The sequence below is a fragment of the Cervus elaphus genome, chromosome 3 (genome assembly GCF_910594005.1).
Source record: "Cervus elaphus chromosome 3, mCerEla1.1, whole genome shotgun sequence".
NCBI lineage: Eukaryota > Metazoa > Chordata > Mammalia > Artiodactyla > Cervidae > Cervus > Cervus elaphus.
In genome coordinates this window covers 29,215,184-29,237,703 of record NC_057817.1, presented here as the reverse complement: position 1 = coordinate 29,237,703, position 22,520 = coordinate 29,215,184, and the positions used below count along the sequence as shown (strand labels likewise).

At 36.6% G+C, this 22,520-nt stretch overlaps 2 protein-coding genes across 5 annotated transcripts in view; both read left to right on the top strand.

Annotated features, from left to right (window-relative positions):
* The window catches only part of LOC122682197 (tubulin alpha-1C chain-like), a 1,110,822-nt gene that overhangs the window by 1,041,212 nt on the left and 47,090 nt on the right, over positions 1-22,520 (top strand). The gene's annotated exons all lie outside the window — the stretch shown is intronic.
* The window catches only part of LARP4 (La ribonucleoprotein 4), a 69,288-nt gene that overhangs the window by 18,127 nt on the left and 28,641 nt on the right, over positions 1-22,520 (top strand). For 3 of the 4 annotated variants that reach the window (XM_043884852.1, XM_043884833.1, XM_043884858.1), the window contains 5 exons: positions 2,762-2,909; positions 3,877-4,029; positions 7,868-7,943; positions 16,299-16,435; positions 18,473-18,576. In XM_043884852.1, coding sequence (XP_043740787.1) covers positions 2,762-2,909; positions 3,877-4,029; positions 7,868-7,943; positions 16,299-16,435; positions 18,473-18,576 — 618 coding nt within the window. The remainder of the gene's footprint in view (positions 1-2,761; positions 2,910-3,876; positions 4,030-7,867; positions 7,944-16,298; positions 16,436-18,472; positions 18,577-22,520) is intronic. The other variant, XM_043884843.1, reaches the window with a different exon arrangement.

Genomic DNA, 22,520 nt, shown 5'->3' with positions numbered 1-22,520 from the left:
AAAATGGTACTTATTTTCCTATTTGTGTGCATTTGTGAGGTTTTTTTACTTTTATTTTCCTAGTCTTTATTTTCAGGTTGTTGTTGTTGTTGCAGTTTTGCGTTATTCTGTAGCCAACCATTCTCCTTGTGATTTGTATTTGCTGCTTTAAAGCTAATTTTCTATGACATAATAGTTTACATTTATGTAAATGTAATAGTTTACATTTATGTAAATAGTTAACTTTGACCATACCTCACAGTTATTTTGATTAATGCATTAGTGTTTGCATAGTATTCTTTTGAGGGTGAGACAGCCAAATAACTTTTATTCAAAATCAACATGTTTTGTAAAAAAGAATATGGAGTATTTATACGTGTCAATTGCTTTTCATTGTTAATATTTACTTTTTAAAATAAGGAATTCTTTTTTTTTTTTTTTTAAGCAGTCCCCTTGGACCTCTTTGTTTGTTTGGCTGCATTGGGTCTTAGCTGCGTCATGCAAGATCTTTCACTGCAGCACTCAGACTCTCTAGTTGTGGCTTGTGGGCTCTCAAGTTGTGGCCCGAGGCTTAGTTGCCCCAAGACATGTGGGATCCCAGTTTCCCCATCAGGGATTGAACCCCCGTTCACTGCATTGCATGGTGGATTCTTAACCATTGGACCACCAGGGAAGTCTCTAAAATAAGGAATTCTTACCTCAATTTATAGTTGAGAAAATTGAGTTAAGAAATATCCCCACAATCCTTTAACAACTATCCTTTAATAATTATCCTTTAATATTATCCTTTAATAATCCCCACATACCTTTAACAATTGTTAATGTTAAAGCTGGGTTTTGAATATGTGATTATAGAGCCTCAACTTTTGCATGTAGTTATCTATAGTTGTTACCTATTTTGCTTTACTAAAGCCACAGCCCTTCTATTAGTTAAGGGTATTTCTAGTAGATACATGGCTTCTCTATGTTTTTCATGTACAGGTTTTACTCATGAAATGAATTTTTTACTCTTTTATTGTATTTATCAAGATTTAGGAGTTTGATTTTTCTGAGAACCATAGTCTTTATTATTTGCCATTTTGGAGGGTAGGGACATAATTGGTATTTTCAGAATTGAGTAAAAGGAGAGAGGGTTAGTATGTATTAATAAATAAATTTTCTTCTGTCAAAATGCTTAACACAAAATTAAATGTTATTCCCATGGCAGGAAGGGTAGCTGTCACAAACTCTTCACAGTTCTTTTCTGCCATCAGTCAGAAATTAAGCTATACTTAAAATTCCCAAATCACATTCAGTCCCCTCTGCTCCAAAGGCCAAGTGGTGAGAGGCCACTGCCCTGGTGAATGCAGGAAGGGGGTGTATTGTCTGTAGAGAATTTTAAAATAATAAAGTTGACTAAAAGCCAGATGTTTATATACAGTTCTAAACAGTGTCAGTAGTAAAATAATGTCCACTAACACCACCATTTCAAGGCCCAGCCCTGTTCCCAAGATACAAATGAACCTTGACATGAAAAAGGGCATTTTGTCTGGGTATTCTCCTTTTTTCCAGATTGGATTTCAGTTGATTATGTGAAAGGAATCCAAAGATCCATGCAAGCTGTGGAGTATAATTAAACAATGTTTCATTGGTTCATACATTCAAGTTATGTTAGCCATGTTAGTTGCAAAGTATGGAAACTCACTCAAAGTGAAAAATCAGTTTATTAGGTTCAAGGGTACAGGGGAATTTCATGGTACATAATTACAGGAAGTGCAGTTAGGCCTGTCAGAAGCTGAGTCTTCTCAGCAGCTCTCTCTGAGGCTCTTCAATTCTTCCTATCCAGAGTTCTGCTTTGTTTGGCTGTATTTTGGTGTTGGTGATACTTAAAGGCTTTTTCCTGCCTCTCCCTAAACTCCATGAGTCAAGGTCAGTTGTAAGAACTCTTAAGTAGACAGAATTTATGACAATGTCCTGATAAATGGCTCAGTGTGTGCCAATTATTCTTTAATGAAAATCAAATCCCTGGTATCTGCAGGTCATAAAGCTTCCTTGCTGTACCTTCTGGTACTTGTCATCCAGGAGAGGGGCCTACAGTTGAGAAGACAGAAGTAATTTTATGGAAAAGGAGTGAACTCTATGGAGAGGATCATTAGTGTACTTGAAAAGGATCAACCCTGTTGTTTGATTGAATGTGATGAGAGAAATATATATGTGTGTTCTGCTTCCTTTCCTTCTACCTCTTGAATACTCTTCTGTGTCATCCCTCGCCCATTTTCTGCTCTGTGTGTGTGATAGAGATTAGGTGATGTATGCAAATGATCACTTTAGATGGTAATATGTTAAATAATTGTTTTAGACATTAAGAATATACACTTTAAGGACAGATGGAATAGTGCATTCTAATGTAAGGCAAAATGCTGGGTTTGACTTGGAAAAAAGTTTCCACTTATAGAATCATTCAGACTTGAAGGTCTCTGTCACAAGTTAGATGGCAATAAAAATTTACTCTGAAAAATTGCTCTTGATAATGCAAATGGCCAAGATAATGTGCATAGTTTTAACTATAATATTTGCAAGTAGGTTGGGGTAAAGCAGTATGTCTATATTAATAGTATTTTATGGAGATGTTTTTATTGTATAGGTAGCTAAATTTTACGTATAAACATTTCAAGTTCATCTGCTTAAAAGGTTTATAGTTCAAGTTGAGCTCAAAACTTTAAAATATTGTTTATTTAATCTAAATTTGTAATTTTAATGCACTAACTTTTAAAATTTACAAATGAATCCTATGATTATTTAGCAGGTGACATCTAAAGGAACTGGTTTAAATCCTAATGCCAAAGTATGGCAAGAAATACCTCCGGGAAATACTGACGCTACGCCAGTAGCTCATGGAACTGAAAGCTCTTGGCATGAAACAGCAGCTACATCAGGATCTCTTCCTGAGGGTAAGTCCTAAATATTTCATCAGAATGCATCACGGTTTGGTTAAACATTTGACCAACCAGTTTACAGAACTTTGGGGTACATCCTTTGATTATTTGATAAGATATATTTATAAATGTTTAACATGTAATTTGCATACCATTCTTATTTATATCCAGTATGAGTAGATTGTCACTAATTTCAGAGAGCAGCTGTGTCTTTGGGCTCAGTATTTAACCCATGTATAATATGGTATTTGTAAGTTAGTTGTGATCTACCGTCATTGACAGTGCTGTTTACTCACTGTTTGATCTTGGGCAGATGATTTAACGTTTCCATGCCTGTTGCCTTCATCTGTAAAACATTGGCAATAATAGTTTGCCATTGAATTTTCTGAGTATTAAGTAAATAATGTGTGTGAAGCTGTCATATACATAGATAGTACTGTGTAAGTTTGGGCTATTTTTTAAAATTTATTTATTTGTTTGGCTGCCTGTGGGCTCTAGAGTGTGCAGGTTTCAGTAGATAAGGCGAGTGGGATCTTTCTGGACCAGGGATCGAACCCATGTTCCCTGCATTAGCAGGCAGATTCTTAACCACTGGACCACCAGGGAAGTCCTTAAGCTATTTTTAATCCTTTTTTTTGGGGGGGTGCTGCACAGGGTCTTTGTTGCCACATATGGGATCTTTAGTTTCAGCATGTGGGATCTAGTTCCCTGACCAGGGATTGAACCTTAGCCCCCTGCATTGGGAGAGCAGAGTATTAACCACTGGACCACCAGGAAAGCCCCTGTTGTTAATCATTTTAGCTTATTTCTAATGGTCAAGCTTATGTCCTGTCAAAGACAGTTCTTATTTAAAACCATATGGACATTTTCCCAGTTGATAGAATTCTTTGAAATCTTGTTATAGAAGACAATTGCCCAGAGTACCTAAAGATAGGATTTTAAAGAATTACGATTTACTTTCAGTATGTTTTCTTTAATACAGGTAATAGAGAACTTGCAGATGATATGTGTAAGGAATATGAAGTAATGTATTCATCTTGTGAAACCCCAAGAAATACTACAGGCATTGAAGAATCAACTGATGGAATGATTTTGGGGCCAGAAGATCTGAATTATCAAATATATGATGTTTCTGGTAAACTTTATAATTTTATTGGTAAAATGAGAATGCAGTGTTCTAGTCTTTTCCCCCTTCCAGTTTTTGCTTTATCATTGTTCTAGTAAATGGTAGCATTGATCAGTCTATTTTATTATTTCAAAAGAAGTTTATATTAATAGAATATTACGTGATTTTTATCAATAAAATGGTCACACATGAATATTGTAATTTTAAAAATATTTTTAAAGATCTTATTAAAAGATAGTGTGAAGTTAACGATAAAAGGAAAAAACAGTCAACATAGTTAAAAGAGACCTAAATTACAGTCTTTCGAGTCCAGGTTTCTTGGTCTATTAGTGGGACTTGACGGAATTTGTCAGCGCAAGCTCTGTCAATTTTCCCATAACTTATGTCAAGGGGAAATGCATTTTAAATGGTATTAATTTTGAGATTATATATGTGTTGTTGTTTGTGTATGTGTATGGGATTAATTTTGAGAAAAGGGTTGTATTAAATCATAATTCTGTTGTAGTTCAGCTTGTGAGATAATGGTTTTTTTTTCCTCCACATTCATTTGTTGGCATAGGTTAGTAGTTGCTTGGATTTAAAATGGATGAAATTTAAAGGAAACTAAAAATAGACCACAGACCCTGATTACCTAACTTCATTTTTCTAATTTCCAGTTTCTTTGGAAAATAAGTGAAATAGGGAGTAGGCATTTCTATCACTGCTTAGTTACTTACATTCAGTTCAGGTGCTCAGTCATGTCCGACTCTTTGCGACCCCATGAACTGCAGCACACCAGGCTTCCCTGTCTATCACTAACTCCTAGAGCCTGCTCAAACTCATGTCCATTGAGTCAGTATGCCGTCCAACCATCTCATCCTCTGTTGTCCTCTTCTCCTGCCTTCAGTCTTTCCCAGCATCAGGGTCTTTTCAAATGAGTCAGTTCTTCACATCAAGTGGACAAAGTATTAGAGCTTCAACTTCAGCATCAGTCCTTCCAATTAATATTCAAGACTGATTTCCTTTACCGATTTGCTAACATTAGTCAGCAAATTTGGAAAACTCAGCAGTTGCCACAGGACTGGAAAAGGTCAGTTTTTATTCCAATCCCAAAGAAAGGCAATGCCAAAGAATGCTCAAACTATCCCACAGTTGCACTCATCTCACACGTTAGCAAAGTAATGCTCAAAATTCTCCAAGCCAGACTTCAACAGTACATGAACCGTGAACTTCCAAATGTTCAAGCTGGATTTAGAAAAGGCAGAGGAACCAGAGATCAAATTGCCAACATCTGTTGGATCATCAAAAAAGCAAGAGGGTTAAGAAAAACATATACTTCTGCTTTATTGACTATGCCAAAGCCCTGTGTGGATCACAGCAAACTGTAGAAAATTCATCAAGAGATGGGAATACCAGACCACCTTACCTGCCTCCTGAAAATCTGTATGCAGGTCAAGAAGCAACAGTTAGAACTGGACATGGAACAACAGACTGGTTCCAAATAGGGAAAGGAGTACGTCAAGGCTGTATATTGTCACCCTGCTTATTTAACTTATATGCAGAGTACATCATGAGAAATGCTGGACTGGATGAAGCACAAGCTGGAATCAAGATTGCTGGGAGAAATATCAATCACCTCAGATATGCAGATGACACCACCCTTATGGCAGAAAGTGAAGAAGAACTAAAGAGCCTCTTGATGAAAGTGAAAGAGGAGAGTGAAAAAGCTGGCTTAAAGCTGAACATTCAGAAAACTAAGATCATGGCATCCGGTCCCGTCACTACATGGCAAATAGATGGGGAAGCAGTGACAGACTATCTTTTTGGGCTTCAGAATCACTGCAGATGGTGACTGCAGCCATGAAATTAAAAGACGTTTGCTCCTTGGAAGAAAAGTTATGACCAACCTAGACAGCATATTAAAAAGTAGAGACATTACTTTGTCAAAAAAGATCTGTCTAGTCAAAGCCATGGTTTTTCCAGTAGTCATGTATGTATGTGAGAGTTGGGATTATAAACAAAGCTGAGCACCAAAGAATTGATGCTTTTGAACTGTGGTGTTGGAGAAGACTCTTGAGAGTCCCTTGAACAGCAAGGAGATCCAACAAGTTCATCCTGAAGGAAATCAGTCCTATTGATTGGAAGGACTGATGCTGAAGCTGAAACTCCAATACTTTTGCCACCTGATGTGAAGAACTGACTCATTTGAAAAGACCCTGGTGCTGGGAAAGACTGAAGGCAGGAGGAGAAGGGGACGACAGAGGATGAGATGGTTGGATGGCATCACCGACTCAGTGGACATGAGTTTGAGGAGGCTCCGGGTGTTGGTGATAGGGAAGTGTCGTGTGCTGCAGTCCATGGAGTTGCAAAGAGTCGGACATGACTGAGTGACTGAACTGAACTGAACATTAGTCAAGGTCTATAAACCTTTGTCCTTAGTTTGTTATAAATACCTGCATTAGATTTTTCAGGTCAGCCAGCTTGAAAGTTAATTCCTCAAGTGAAATGGGATGGTAGTTCCATATAATAATGAAAGGTTGAAAAAATAAATAAATAAAAAGAAAGGTTGATTAGGTTTTACTCCCTCATGTTGTAAAATACGTAACCACTGGCTACATTTTGAACATAGAGTTGGTTTAAGTGAAGTGGCAACCAGTTGTATTTTTAAAGGTTTGCTATAATGACATTGGAAGCTTAAGCATTTTGGTGGATGAATTTTGTATTAGAAGGGTTGCATGTACTACATAGAAATAGAATGCTTTTTATTTTTAATGAAATTAATGTCTAATGACATTTTGAGTCTTGCATATAAGACAAAGTAGTGGTAAAATCATGCACAAAATGTATGTATACATATATCCTATTATCTGTGTATTTAAAGGAAATTAGCCTAGTTAATCATTAGTGCTTTTAAAGAAGAGGACACATCATATGATTTTAGCAGGTGGTGTTTTTTGTAAGAATCTAATAAGAACTGATGGTTTTCCAGGCTTTAGTCTGAAAAATCATGTTCTGGGTTTAAATAGAAAGTATAGAGGGCTGTTAGAGAATTGGTCCAATCCTTTGGACATTTGAGTGCTTTAAATATTCCTAGGAAGATATAGTGCTCTAAAATTAAGCAATGAAAAGAGTATAAAAAGATAGAAGTAGGTTTTTTTTTCTTAAAGTATAGTTGATTTACCATGTTACTAATTTCTGCTGTACAGCAAAATACATACATACGTATATGTTCTTTTTTATATTCTTTTCCATTATGTTTTATCAGAGAATATTGAATATAGTTCCCTGTGCTGTACAGTGGGACCTTGTTTATCCATTCTTTATATAATGGTTTGCATCTACTAACCCCAAACTCCCAATCCATCTCCCCTCGCCACACACATACACCTTGGGTACCACAAGTCTACTGAGAGAGAGAAATTTAAGGAGTGTGACTAACATCAGGTTTACTACCAGTAATACAAATGTGGAGCCATATACATATACCCCACTTTGTGTAGTTCCTGTCTTCAAATTTAGATTACTGTTACTTTAATTCTTTGAGTTTTCATTAAAGGAATAAGTATTGACGACTGTGTTTTACAAAATGATATTCAGGTGCTTTTAGTATTACTGATGATTCGTTAATTGCTTGATAAAATACGTAGTTTTAAAACTGACATGAAATCTGTCTAAACAAACAGGAACAGATAAATTGAAAGAATTTATTAGACCATGTGTATCTGAATTCTAAAAAAGTAAAAAAACAGTTTTCTGGTGATTTTAATTTGTGCATACTTTGTGGCTTATTCTTAAAAGAACAATATGTAGAGTTTACTACCTGTGGTAATTAGGTGTTAACTTTCTCTCTCTCGTTTTCTACCATCAGGAGAAAGCAACTCAGCAATTTCTACAGAAGAACTAAAAGAGTGTTTAAAGAAACAATTAGAATTCTGTTTCTCACGGTACACTATCATTTTTTAATTGACATTCACCTCTTTTGAATTGTTTGATTAATATATGTAAAATACCAATGAAATATTAGACTGATACAAATGTAATTGGTGGTTTCAGACCATGAATTTTAAATCATTATAACAAGACTCAAACAGATCTTTATTAATCAAAATAGGAGCCATTACAATCAACACATTTTTGCCAATGAGAAATAAGTTTATTTAGTCCTGTAGTGTAAAAATTTGTGCTTCAGGATTTGACAAATTCTTGGAAAGCATTTTCTGCTTCCTGCTGGTTGTGGAAGCATTTTCCCTGCAAAAAGTTGTCTAGATGCTTGAAAAAGTGGTAGTGGGTTGGCGAGAATCAGGTGAATATGGTGGATGAGGCAAAACTTTGTAGCCCATTTCATTCAACTTTTTTTTTTCTTTTTTTTTTTTTTTCATTCAACTTTTTAAGGGTTGGTTGTGCAATGTGCAGTCAGGTGTTTTGGAAAAGAATCGGGCCCTTTCTGTTGACTAGTGCCGGCTGCAGGAGTTTTGCAGTTTTGGTTCATCTCAGATTTACTGAGCATATTTCTCAGATGTAATGATTTCGCCAGTGTTCAGAAAGCTGTAGTGGGTCAGACTGGCAGCAGACCACGGAACAGTGGTCATGACTTTTATTTAGTGCGAGTTTGGTGCTGCTTCTTGGTCCAGCCACTGAGCTGGTGATCGTCAGTTGTCATATAAAATCCACTTTTCATCACACATCACAGTCTGATCAAGAAATGATTCATTGTTGCCTATAGTAAGAGAAGATGACCCTTCAAAATGATGATTATTTTGATTTTTGGTCAGCTCATGAGGCACCCACTTACTGAGGTTTTTCACCTTTCCAATTTGCTTCAAGTGCTGAACAACTGTAAAATGGTCGATGTTGAGTTCTTTGGCAACTTCTTGTGTAGTTGTAAGAGGATCAGCTTCGATGATTGCTGTCAGTTAGTCATTGTCAACTTCAGATGGCCGACCATTGCCCTCCTCATCTTCAGGGCTCTCTTCTTCATTGCAAAACTTCGTGAACCACCGCTGCACTGTACGTTCATTGGCAATTCCTAGGCCAAATGGGTTGTTGATGTTGCGAGTTGTCTCCACTGCTTTACAACCCATTTTGAACCCAAGAAAATCTCTCCAGTTTGCATTTTGTCTAACATCGTTTCCATAATCTAAAATAAATATAAAATACACAGCAAATAATAAGTCATTAGCAAGAAAATATAAAGCGAGAAATGTGCATTAAAATGATGTATAACAAAAAAAAAATAAAATGATGTATAACATAACCACATTTAAGAATGTATTCCAATATCAAATGGCAAAGTTCAACAGTGTAAAACCACAAGTACTTTTGCATCAGTATCATTCTTCAGTATATTTCTTAACTAGATTTAAAGATGTAGTCTCCAATTGGATATGTAAAGGGTCTATTCTCAGTAGAAAAATAATGAAATTTCATTTGGATATTTTTCATATAATCATATTCATTTTTAGAGTTCTTAAGTTATCTCTTAATTATAGTTGTAGTAGTTTGCTCTTACAACATTTGATCATGGAGTTGTTTTTTAATAAGATGACTTATAAGATTGTTTGAAAAGATGAGTATAAAATTTTTCTTTTTGTCTTTATTTATAGGGGTATAGAATTTATATTACCAGTTATTTCTTAGAAAAGGCAACCATTTTAAGATGTCTTATTTACAGATAAGAATTCAGAATTATGTAGGTATATTTATAGCTTAGAAGTATAAAATTTTAATACATAGAACTTACCCTTCCAGAAGAGATAGAAGTTGGATATGCTTGCAGTGTAATGTCTTCTGTTTTTCAGAGGAGGACTAGTAAACCAATTTTTTAAGCTAGCAACCTGGATTTTGTTAGACTTGTTATTTCTTTATATATAATACATATTGACTTGAGCTTAATTGATTCTTCATCTTGAATATTTCCCTTTTCTTCTCCTTTTTATTCTTTGCCTTGGTAGTCTAGTATAGGCCCTAGTTTTATAAAAGACCTGTGGCTTTTCTCTAGTCATTTGTGCCTGTGAGGCAATTCATTTTGTGTAACATACTTATGGTAGTTATTTTAAAATCTTTGCCTACTAACTGGATCATTTGTTTGCCCATATTTCTTGAGTTTTTTCCCTCTTAATTCTCTATCCATAGCTTCTGCCTTTTTTCAGGTCTTAAGCATTTTGATTATAATTTGGACACTACATATGCTGGCCACACCATATAAAAAGAAACTAGAAGCTGCAAGTGCCATAATTTCTCTCTCTAGACAACGTTTGGTTGGCAGGAGCAGATTGATTTCTTCAATCTAGTCAGGAATTGAGCTGAGTCAGGGCTGAGCAGCCATTTTAAATAAACTTGATCTACCTCTGATTTATCTGTTCTTTTGGCATGACCCTCTTAGGCTTTTGATTCGGAAACACAGTTTTCTGTTAGCTCAGTCCTGAAACACCAAAGGAGATTTAGTTCTGTTGTTCAGAAGTTTGAGATGAGCTCTTTAGCCTCTTACTCTGTATAGCTTCAAAATCTGGCAGATGTCTCATCAAGAAGACCTGTCTTAGGTTTGATGCAAGGTTCCTTCTTCCACTGGGGTTGCCACAGGACCACAGAGATTCTACTCTGCTTTTTCAGCCTGGCTCCCAGCCTCCTGTCTTCCTCCTTTGAACTCAATAAATGTCACATGGAGGAAAACTGTGTGTGTTGGAGGCTCCTAACCATAACCCTGTGCAAATGCCAGAGATAAAGATCTGCTAGTTTCCTTCTGGTCCAGGATCTGCACATACCCTCGGAAAAGAAAGATCATCTTCCTGGAATTTCATGTTGTCCTTGTAGCTTCCATAGCTCTCCTTTATCACCAAAAACATGACTTTTTGGTAATCTGTCCAAGCTTTTATAGTTGTTGCAGCATGAGCTGTAGCTTATCATGATCTGCCACATGCTACTGAGAACTATGAAACAGTTCAAACTGGCTGGGCATTTGAGATTTGTAGCTCAGCAAACTTGCCACTGAGACGTATTAGATTTAGTCATGAGCATATTAGGTATTAGGTCCTATCTCTTCATGGCAAATAGATGGGGGGGAAAGTGGAAACAGTGTCAGATTTCATCTTCTTGGGCTCCAAAATCAATGCAGACGGTGACTGTAGCCACAAAATTAGAAGATGCTCGCTCCTTGGAAGAAAAGCTGTGACAAATCCAGATAGTGTATTAAAAAGCAGAGGTATCATACACCACGACCAAGTGGGCTTTATCCCAGGAATGCAAGGACTCTTTAATATCCGCAAATCAATCAATGTAATACACCACATTAACAAATTGAAAGATAAAAACCATATGATTATCTCAATAGATGCAGAGAAAGCCTTTGACAAAATTCAACACTCATTTATGATTAAAACTCTCCAGAAAGCAGGAATAGAAGGAACATACCTCAACATAATAAAAGCTATATATGACAAACCCACAGCAAGCATCACCCTCAATGGTGAAAAATTGAAAGCATTTCCCCTGAAATCAGGAACAAGACAAGGGTGCCCACTCTCACCACTACTATTCAACATAGTGTTGGAAGTTTTGGCCACAGCAATCAGAGCAGAAAAAGAAGTAAAAGGAATCCAGATAGGAAAAGAAGAAGTGAAACTCTCACTGTTTGCAGATGACATGATCCTCTACATAGAAAACCCTAAAGATTCTACCAGAAAATTACTAGAACTAATCAATGAGTATAGTAAAGTTGCAGGATATAAAATTAACACACAGAAATCCCTTGCATTCCTATATACTAACAATGAAAAAACAGAGAAATTAAGGAAACAATACCATTCACCATTGCAACAAAAAGAATAAAATACTTAGGAGTATATCTACCTAAAGAAACAAAAGACCTATACATAGAAAACTATAAAACACTGATGAAAGAAATCAAAGAGGACACAAACAGATGGAGAAACATACCGTGTTCATGGATTGGAAGAATCAATATTGTCAAAATGGCTATTCTACCCAAAGCAATCTATAGATTCAATGCAATCCCTATCAAGCTGCCAATGGTATTTTTCACAGAACTAGAACAAATAATTTCACAATTTGTATGGAAATACAAAAAACCTCGAATAGCCAAACTAATCCTGAGAAAGAAGAATGGAACTGGAGGAATCAACCTGCCTGACTTCAGACTCTACTACAAAGCCACAGTCATCAAGACAGTATGGTACTGGCACAAAGACAGAAATATAGATCAATGGAACAGAATAGAAAGCCCAGAGATAAATCCACGAACCTATGGACACCTTATCTTTGACAAAGGAGGCAAGGATATACAATGGAAAAAAGACAACCTCTTTAACAAGTGGTGCTGGGAAAACTGGTCAACCACTTGTAAAAGAATGAAACTAGAACACTTTCTAACACCATACACAAAAATAAACTCAAAATGGATTAAAGATCTAAATGTAAGGCCAGAAACTATAAAACTCCTAGAGGAGAACATAGGCAAAACACTCTCCGACATAAATCACAGCAAGATCCTCTATGACCCACCTCCCAGAATATTGGAAATAAAAGCAAAACTAAACAAATGGGACCTAATGAAACTTAAAAGCTTTTGCACTACAAAGGAAACTATAAGTAAGGTGAAAAGACAGCCCTCAGATTGGGAGAAAATAATAGCAAATGAAGAAACAGACAAAGGATTAATCTCAAAAATATACAAGCAACTCCTGCAGCTCAATTCCAGAAAAATAAATGACCCAATCAAAAAATGGGCCAAAGAACTAAACAGACATTTCTCCAAAGAAGACATACAGATGGCTAACAAACACATGAAAAGATGCTCAACATCACTCATTATTAGAGAAATGCAAATCAAAACCACAATGAGGTACCATTACACGCCAGTCAGGATGGCTGCTATCCAAAAGTCTACAAGCAATAAATGCTGGAGAGGGTGTGGAGAAAAGGGAACCCTCTTACACTGTTGGTGGGAATGCAAGCTAGTACAGCCGCTATGGAAAACAGTGTGGAGATTTCTTAAAAAACTGGAAATAGGACTGCCATATGACCCAGCAATCCCACTTCTGGGCATACACACTGAGGAAACCAGATCTGAAAGAGACACATGCACCCCAATGTTCATTGCAGCACTGTTTATAATAGCCAGGACATGGAAGCAACCTAGATGCCCATCAGCAGATGAATGGATAAGGAAGCTGTGGTACATATACACCACGGAATATTACTCAGCCGTTAAAAAGAATTCATTTGAACCAGTCCTAATGAGATGGATGAAACTGGAGCCCCTTATACAGAGTGAAGTAAGCCAGAAAGAAAGAACATTACAGCATACTAACGCATATATATGGAATTTAGAAAGATGGTAACGATAACCCTATATGCAAAACAGAAAAAGAGACACAGAAATACAGAACAGACTTTTGAACTCTGTGGGAGAATGTGAGGGTGGGATATTTCAAAAGGACAGCATGTATACTATCTATGGTGAAACAGATCACCAGCCCAGGTGGGATGCATGAGACAAGTGCTCGGGCCTGGTGCACTGGGAAGACCCAGAGGAATCGGGTGGAGAGGGAGGTGGGAGGGGGGATCGGGATGGGGAATACATGTAACTCAATGGCTGATTCATGTCAATGTATGACAAAACCCACTGCAATGTTGTGAAGTAATTAGCCTCCAACTAATAAAAAATTAAAAAAAAAAAAGCAGAGGTATCACTTTGCTGACAGTGGTCCTAAAAAGCTATGGGTTTTCCAGTAGTCATGTACGTATGTGAGAGTGGGACCATAAAGAAGGCTGAGCAGCGAAGAATTGATGCTTTCAAACTGGTGCTGAAGAAGACTCTTGAGAATCCCTTGGACAGCAAGGAGATCAAACCAGTCTATCCTAAAGGAAATCAACACTGAACATTGATTGGAAGGACTGGTGCTAAAGCTCCAATACTTTGGCCACCTGATCTGAAGAGCCGACTCATTGGAAAAGACGCTGATGCTGGGAAAGATTGAGGGCAAGAGGAGAAGGGGGTGACAGAGGATGAGATGGTTGGATGGCATCACTGACTTAGTGGCCATGAGTTTGAGCAAATTCCGGGAGATAGTGAAGGACAGGGAAGCCTGGAGTGCTGCAGTTCATGGGGTCGCAAAGAGTCAGACACTGAGTGACTGAACAATGTTAGATATTAGTCGTAATCCTAGATGTTATATATATCTATTAATTTGACTTAACTTCTGACAAGGTACGGTTTCTTTAAGGGTATGCCATTCTGTTTTTTAAGAATAGACCTGCTGAAAGTCTCAGTCGATTTATACTACAGTCTTTTAGTTGTATTCATGTTTACAGTAGTCTTGTTTTCAGGTTCTTAAGGAATAAGACAGTATGTTCTAATGTCCTTTCTTTTGTGCTGAAGTGAATTTGTCACTGTTATCCTCTGTATTCTTTTTCCCCCCAAGACAAATAACCACTATTTGTTGACAGTAATAACCTTAAAGTAATTAATACTCTATTTTAGTATAATTTTTTAATTTATTAATTTTATTAAATAGTAAATAAATTAAAATGATTTTATTTATATATTTATTAATAAAAATTTTAATGTTTATTTGATTATTTTGGTTTGTGTGTGTCTTTGTTGCTGCACATGGACTTTCTCTAGTTGTGGCAGGTGGGGGCTACTCTTCGTTGCAGTGCATGGCTTTGCCATTGTGGTGGCTTCTCTTGTTGCGAAGCACAGGCTCTGGGAGCACAGGCTTTAGTAGTGACAGCACTCAGGCTTAGTAGTTGTGGTTGCATGGGCTTAGTTGCTCCACAGCATGTGGTATCTTTGCAAACCAGGGTTCAAACCCATGTCCCCCTGCATGGGCAAGCAGATTCTTATCCACTGTACCACCAGGGAAGTCCAATTTTAGTATAATTGGAATGTAAAGGCCTTGACCCTACTCTTTGCCAGGCACTAAGTCTTCCCAGGTGTCGCTAGTAATGAAAGATCCTGAATGCCAGTGTGGGAGACATAAGAGACACAGGTTCGATCCCTGGGTTGGGAAGATCCCCTGGAGGAGGGTATGCCAACCCTCTCCAGTATTCTTGGCTGGAGAATCCCCCTGGACAGAGGAGCCTGGTGGGCTGCAGTCCATACAATTGCAAAGAGTGGGCTTCCTTGCTAGCTCAGCTGGTAAAGAATCTGCCTGCAATGCAGGAGACCCCAGTTCAATTTGTGGGTCAGGAAGATCCCCTGGAGAAGGGATAGGCTACCCACTCCAGTATTCTTGGGCTTCCCTGGTGGCCCTGATGGTAAAGAATTTGCCTGCAATGTGAAAGACCTGGGTTCGATCCCTGGATTGGGAAGATCCCCTGGAGAAGGGAAAGGCTACTCACTCCAGTATTCTGCCCTGGAGAATCCCCGTAGACAGAGGAGCCTGGCAGGCTCCAGTTCATGGGGGCACAAAGACACCACTGAGCAATTAAGCATAGCACAAGGCTTTGTAACCCATATTGAATGACAAAGGTACTTTGTGGAACCTGTATTCTGACTGGGGAGACAAAACAAATGTAATGAGCAGCTTAGAAGTGTGTTGGATGATAAGTGCGTTGGATAAAAGTAGAGCTGAGTAAGCAAGGGAGGAGTTGAAACAGGACTGCTTGGATAGTTTTAGTTTTAAATAGGGTGGTCATTAAGACGATTTTTAAGCAAAGATTTCTAGCTATCTATAACCATACTGTTTCAAAGGTTTGATGTAAATTATAAGACATTAATTTGATTCTCCTTCAGTTTGTTGTTAAACAGGATTTTATGTGTAAGATAGAGTGTCTTCCTTTTTTAAAAATGTGTGAGACAGAATCTTTTGTCTTAATTTAAAATGATTTAAATTTGTTATTTTAGCTTTATTATTTAAATTTAAAAGTAAAATTACCTATTAAAAATGAAAAACATTAAAAAATTTAAAATCCCTCATGATCCAACTCATGGTTTACACTATATTCTCCATATACATGTTCTATGATAAAGTATGATGGAACAAAACTGTATGTAATATTTTGTGATACACCTTTTTCCATATCAGTATAATTTGATAAACTCACTTGTTCAAAACTATTGGGCCCAAAACTATTGTATTTAGGGATCCAGAAACTTGCCAGAAGTTGTTAAAATGTATCTGTTGCATATTATGTATTTTCATAGTTTACCTTGTTATTTCTGATAGCATAATGTTTTCCTAGATATAATGATAAAAGTAAATAAGGTGTCTCTTTTCTTTAGGTGCTTTTTAAAGTTTGTTTGTTTTATAAGACTGTACTTCTCTTATTCCTTTCAGAGAAAATTTGTCAAAGGATCTTTACCTGATATCTCAAATGGACAGTGATCAGTTCATCCCAATTTGGACAGTTGCTAACATGGAAGAAATTAAAAAACTGACCACAGACCCTGACCTAATTCTTGAAGTTTTGAGATGTATGTAAATCATACCTTTTACTTTACTTTTAAAATCAAAGATTAAATATTCTTCTGATTTCTGATCATATAGGAAATTGTTTTTAACTCTATATTTTTTGCTATTCTGTGCTAATAATTTTTCTGTTTTTATTGACTGATACATATCTATATCATTGGTTGGTCATTGTACCTTGGTTGTTCATCTTGATACCCATTTACTCAAGTATAAGCAATTAAACCTCAGGGTTTTTTGGCTGTTAAAACACTTTATGTATTGTTACCCCACCCTCTAAAGCAATGTGTTTCTTGAACAACAGTAAGAAGTAAGCTTCATGGCACAACCTAATATACACACCGCATACACAAAACTGAAATGTTAATTATGTAGATTAGTACTGAATGCTTGAAATGAGTTCATTTCCTTTATTCTGAATTTGTTTTCACAGCCTGTTAGAGAGTTGCGACCTGCAGTTTAACTAATGCTGCTCTAAAGTTTGGTAAAGAGTTTATATTTTTAGATTGAGGTTTAAGAATTTTTGGTGGTAATTGTGTCTTACATCAGCATTTCTTGGTAACCTGTCTTGTATGGGTTTTGTTAACTACTTGAGTAAAGACAGACCTTCACTTTTATATGAAATTTGTTTACGATGTTTAAAAGTTAAATACAGAAAGTCCAATAATAGTTTTACATAGGAGGAGGGATTTCCATTCTCAGAGGAATAATTATATTTATTAAATCTCTGGTCACTTGGAAAGATAATTTCTTAAAATGACCCAGTCTTGTCAACATTTAAAGAATTGGCCAAGAGACAGAATCTCCTACCTCCAAGGGCTGAAACCTAGGATTTATAAAGAAGCCTTCTTCCTTAACAACTGCTTTTATTCTCTCTACTTGCCTGTGCAGGGAGGTGTGGAATATTATCCTTTGACAGTACTACAAATAAAAGTTTTGGCTTGTGGCACTACCGTTATTCAGTATTACTCAAAAGCAGCATTAAAAGATGGCTTCTGCCTGGAAAGGAAATGGCAGCCCACTCCAGTATTCTTGCCTGGAAAATCCCATGGACAGAAGAGCCTGGTGGTCTACAGTCCATAGCGTCCCAAGAGTCAGACACAGCGACTAAACCACCACCACCAGTTTGTTTTTTAGGACTAAAAGTATCCATCAAAGGGACAACACTTCAAAGATTTAATTGGAAAGTTTTTTAAATTGGCTTTTTTAAATGATGGAGAGAGATAGACAGAGGTCTGCATCAGTAGGTCTCACCTAATGGGCAATGGAGGTTTTCTGGGCAAAGTCTCTGTAAATAGTAACTTCATTAGTTACCTACAATAACCATTGCGTTTAGTGGTATAAAGATTGTATTTTATTTTCAACAAAATTTAATATAGTTAATGACTAGAACTAATATTAACAATTGACATTAAATATTTTTCTGGAATTTAAAGAATGCCACTGTTAAAAGAATAGCCTGTTAGTTGGTTTTCAATATTTAACCAAAGACATAAAATAAATCTAGATGAAGGCAAAAGAAGAAAAAAAGATGGCTTCTGGGTCTCTGTAGTAGTAAGTAAGAGTAAATATGTTAAAATCACAGAAAGTTTGTAATGATTTCTATATAATTCTTGGTTTAAGTGCTTCTCAGACTTGAAGAAGAATTTCTTCACATGTCAAAGCTTGTTACACTTACCAGAGTGTTTGGCTAGTGTGGGTACATTGATTTTACTTGAATTTAGTAATTGTATATAGGGAAATACCTTATGAGGAATAATTACTGAATACTCTATGAAGGCTTCTTTTCAACTCCAGCTCTGTGCCAAGTGACAGAGCAAGTACTCTGAATATTTATTCAGTGAATTACATTGGGCGGTGTTCTTTGCGTATCAATCTCAAGGTATTTTATCGTAACTGTAATCTTTGAATCTGCCACTTAATTTTTTTAAGATGTTAGCCTCTGCTGATTCATTTAGTTGGAAATTGAAATGAATAGTTTTTTAATCGAATTATAATATCACTGTTTTTCACTTTTGAATGAAATTTTTTTTTAATTTCAGCTTCTCCCATGGTACAAGTTGATGAGAAGGGTGAGAAAGTGAGACCAAGTCATAAGCGTTGCATTGTGATTCTTAGAGAGATTCCTGAAACAACACCAATAGAGGTAAATCATTAGCATTGTTTGAGCTAAATATTCTTTACTGTTTAAATTGGAGGAGGTAAACAAGCAAGGTTTGTCACTGTTGTCATGTCAATTACTTTGAATAGGGTAAACACTGATTTGCTTAGTAAATTCTGAAATACTGAAAGAATGGCACACAGGGAGGAAAAAGATATAATTCTGTTTTCTTAGAAGGCTAAATTTGACTATTGCAGTGATACTGATTCTCTATTAATTTAATTGAATGACAGTTAAAATATAAATACACTCTTTTGGAGCTTGACAGTTAAACTGAAAGGATTAATTTAGGAATGAAAAATTTGAGTAAGGATTAATGATTTAGGACTGGTTAGCAAAATAAAGCAAAGCTGCAATCATAAAGATAGTATGGTACAGGTAGAAGGGTAAAATAATATTTTAATGAGACAGTAAATCCAGAAATGGGGAGTGACCTGGTGGCCTCGTGGTTAGGATTCAGGGATTTCATGGCCATGACCTGGGTTCAATCTCTGGTTAGGGAACTGAGGTCCCGCAAGCCATGTAGTTTGGCAAAATGAAATGAATTTAAATAAAAATCAAAATAAACAAAATTTAAAAAGCATTCAATAGGTGTTCTATTTTTAAAAATCCAGAAATAGATCCTTTTATGTAATAATATAGTATAATAGCATTTATTTAATAATCAGATTCTACCAACTTTCATACTATAGTTATTTAAAGCCTAAGATTTTTTGTTTTGATCTACAAATAAAGTAACTGAGCCTTGGAATGGTTAAATAACACATGGCCTGTTTTAAGTTATAGAATCTGGATTCAAACTTTAACCTTCCTGTTTCCAAAACCCATGTTTTTTAAGCCATGGAGCTTCACTCTGAGTTGTCGTGTTAAGGATAAATTAGAGATGAGGAGGGTTAATCAGTAACTGATATGGTAATTGATTAACCATTTTAAAAAGAATTTTTAGACCCTTCTCACCTGTTTGACACATAAGTAGTTAATCTTTTTGCCTGAAGTCATTCAGTATTAAATTTCCAAAAGGATGATTTTCTAAACTTAGAAGCAGTGAGAGAAATTAGAAAAGAAACTGTCACTAGATAGATCTTGGATTTTAAATTATGAATTATATGTCAGAAGTAACAAATTGAATGGAAAATTGCAGAAAGGAAGAATATTTGCAATATTAAGAAAAAATTTCAAGTGTATGAGCCAGAAACTGCCCGGATTTTAATTCCAGCATTTTTATTTACTAGCTCTGTGACCTGGGATAAGTTACTTAATCTCTTTTTGTGTTTGCCACAGTTTCCTCATCTATTAAATGGAATAATGCATGAGTGCTATGTCATTTCAGTCCTGTCCAACTCTTTGCCACTCTATGGACGGTAGCCTGCCAGGCTCCTCTGTCCATGGGATTCTACAGGAAAGAATACTGGAGTGGGTAGCCATTCCCTTCTCTCAGGGATCTTCTGTTTCCTATATTGGCAGGCACATTCTTTACCACTAGTGCCACCTGGGAAGCCCAAATAGGATAATTTCTTGTTGTTTAGTCACTCAGTCGTGGCTGACTCTTTGCTACCCCATGGACAGCAAGCAGCATGCCAGGCTTCCCTGTCCTTCACCATCTCCCAGAGCTTGCTCAGATTCATGTCCATTGAGTTTGTGATGCCATCCAACCATCTTGTCCTCTGTCGTCCCCTTCTTCTCCTGCTGTCAGTCTTTCCCAGCATCAGAGTCTTTTTCCGATGAGTTGGCTCTTTGCATCAGCTGGCCACAGTACTGAAGCTTCAGCATTCAGCTTCAATGAATATTCAGGACTGATTTCCCTTAGGATTGACTGGTTTGACCTTGCATTCCAAGGGACTCACAAGAGTCTTCTCCAACACCACAGTTCAAAAGCATCAATTCTTCGCCGCTCAGCTTTCTTTATGGTCCAATTCTCATATCCATACATGACTACTGGAAAACAATAGCTTTGACTGTATGGACCTTTGTTGGCAAAGTAATGTCTCTGCTTTTTAATACACTCTCCAGGTTTGTCGCAGTTTTTCTTCTAAGGAGAAAACGCCTTTTAATTTCATGGCTGCAGTCACCATCCTCAGTAATTTTGGAGCCCACGAAAATAAAGTCTGTCACTGTTTCCATTGTTTTCCCATCTATTTGCCGTGAAGTGATGGGACCGGATGCCTTGATCTTCGTCTTTTGAAAGTTGAATTTTAAGCCAGCTTTTGCACTCTTGTCTTTCACCTTCATCAAGAGGCTCTTTAGTTCCTCTTCACTTTCTTCCATAAAGGTGATGTCATCTGCATATCTGAGGTTATTGATATTTCTCCTAGCAATCTTGATTGCAGCTTGTGTTTCATCCAGCCAGATGTTTCACATAATGTACTCTGCATGTAAGTTAAATAATCAGGGTGATGTTATATAGCCTTGATGTACTCCTTTCCCAATTTGGAACCAATCCATTGTTCCATGTCCAGTTCTAACTATTGCTCTTGTCCTGCAGACAGATAGTTCTCAGAAGGCAGGTAAGGTGGTCTGGAATTCCCACCTCTTTAAGAAATTTGCAGTTTGTTGTGACCCACACAGTCAAAGGCTTTAGTGTAGTCATTGAAGCAGAAGTAGATGTTTCTCTTGAATTCTCTTGCTTTTTCTATGATCCAGCAAATTTTGGCAATTTGATCTCTAGTTCCTCTGCCTCTTCTAAATCTGACTTGTACATCTGGAAGTTTCTCAGTTCACATACTGTTGAAGCCTAGCTTGAAGGATTTTGAGCATTAACTTTCTGGCATGTAAAACGAGTGCAGTTATGCAGCAGTTTGAACATTCTTTGGCATTGCCGTTCTTTGGGATTGGAATGAAAAGTGACCTTTTGTGATCATGTGGTCATTGCTGAGTTTTCCAGTTTGTTGGGATATTGAGTGTAGCACTTTAGCAGCAGCATCTTTTAGTTGCAGTTGAAATAGTTCAACTGGAATTCCATCACCTCCTCTAGCTTTGTTGATAGTGGTGCTTCCTAAGGCCCAGACTTCACACTCCAGGATGTCTGGCTCTAGGTGAGTGATCACATCATCAGGGTTATCTGGGTCATTAGATCTTTTTTGTATAGTTCTATATATTCTTGCCACCTCTTAATATCTTCTGCTTTTATTAGGTCCATACCATTTCTCTGCTTTATTGTGCCCATCTTTGCAGGAAATGTTCCCTTGGTATCTCTGATTTTCTTAAAGAGATCTCTAGTCTTCCCCAGTCTGTTGTTTTCCTCTACTTCTTTTCATTGTTCACTTAGGAAGGCTTTCTTATCTCTCTTTGCTTTCTTTGAAACTCTGCATTCACAGTTCCAAATGGGATAGTAGTAACCAGTGAAATTGTGAGAATTGAGTTATTATATAAAGAGCTTTGAGCAATACTTGGTACATTAGCCATTGTTATTATTTCTGTAGTTATTATAATTCATATTCTGCATACTTAAGAGTGCTTATACAGATGAAAAACAGCAGATAAAGAAAGCAACACACTATTCATTAAAAGAAAAAAGTAAAGGAAGTACAGATGACTAGCCAGAGAGGGTTGATCTTGGCAGTAGTCCCTAAAATTCGAATTAAATTGAGGAGATTTGGATGATGACCTGAAAGACTCCTGTCAGGTAGAATAAATTTTGATTTGTTTATATCCAGACTTCTTATACTTGGGACAGTAAATCTATGAATAGTATTCTTTCTAAAGAATGATAAAAGGGTAAAAATAATAGATTATGTTAAGATTTAACTAAATTCATTATACTATTTAAAGGAACTGGAAATATCTGAAGAATATTGATAAATTTTTGAAGGTAGAAATCAATGGGTGGCAGTCTAATAAAATCTGTCACTGCTTCCACTTTTTCTCCATCTGTTTGCCATGAAGTGATGGGACTGGATGCCATTATCTTAGTTTTTGAATGTTGAGTTTTA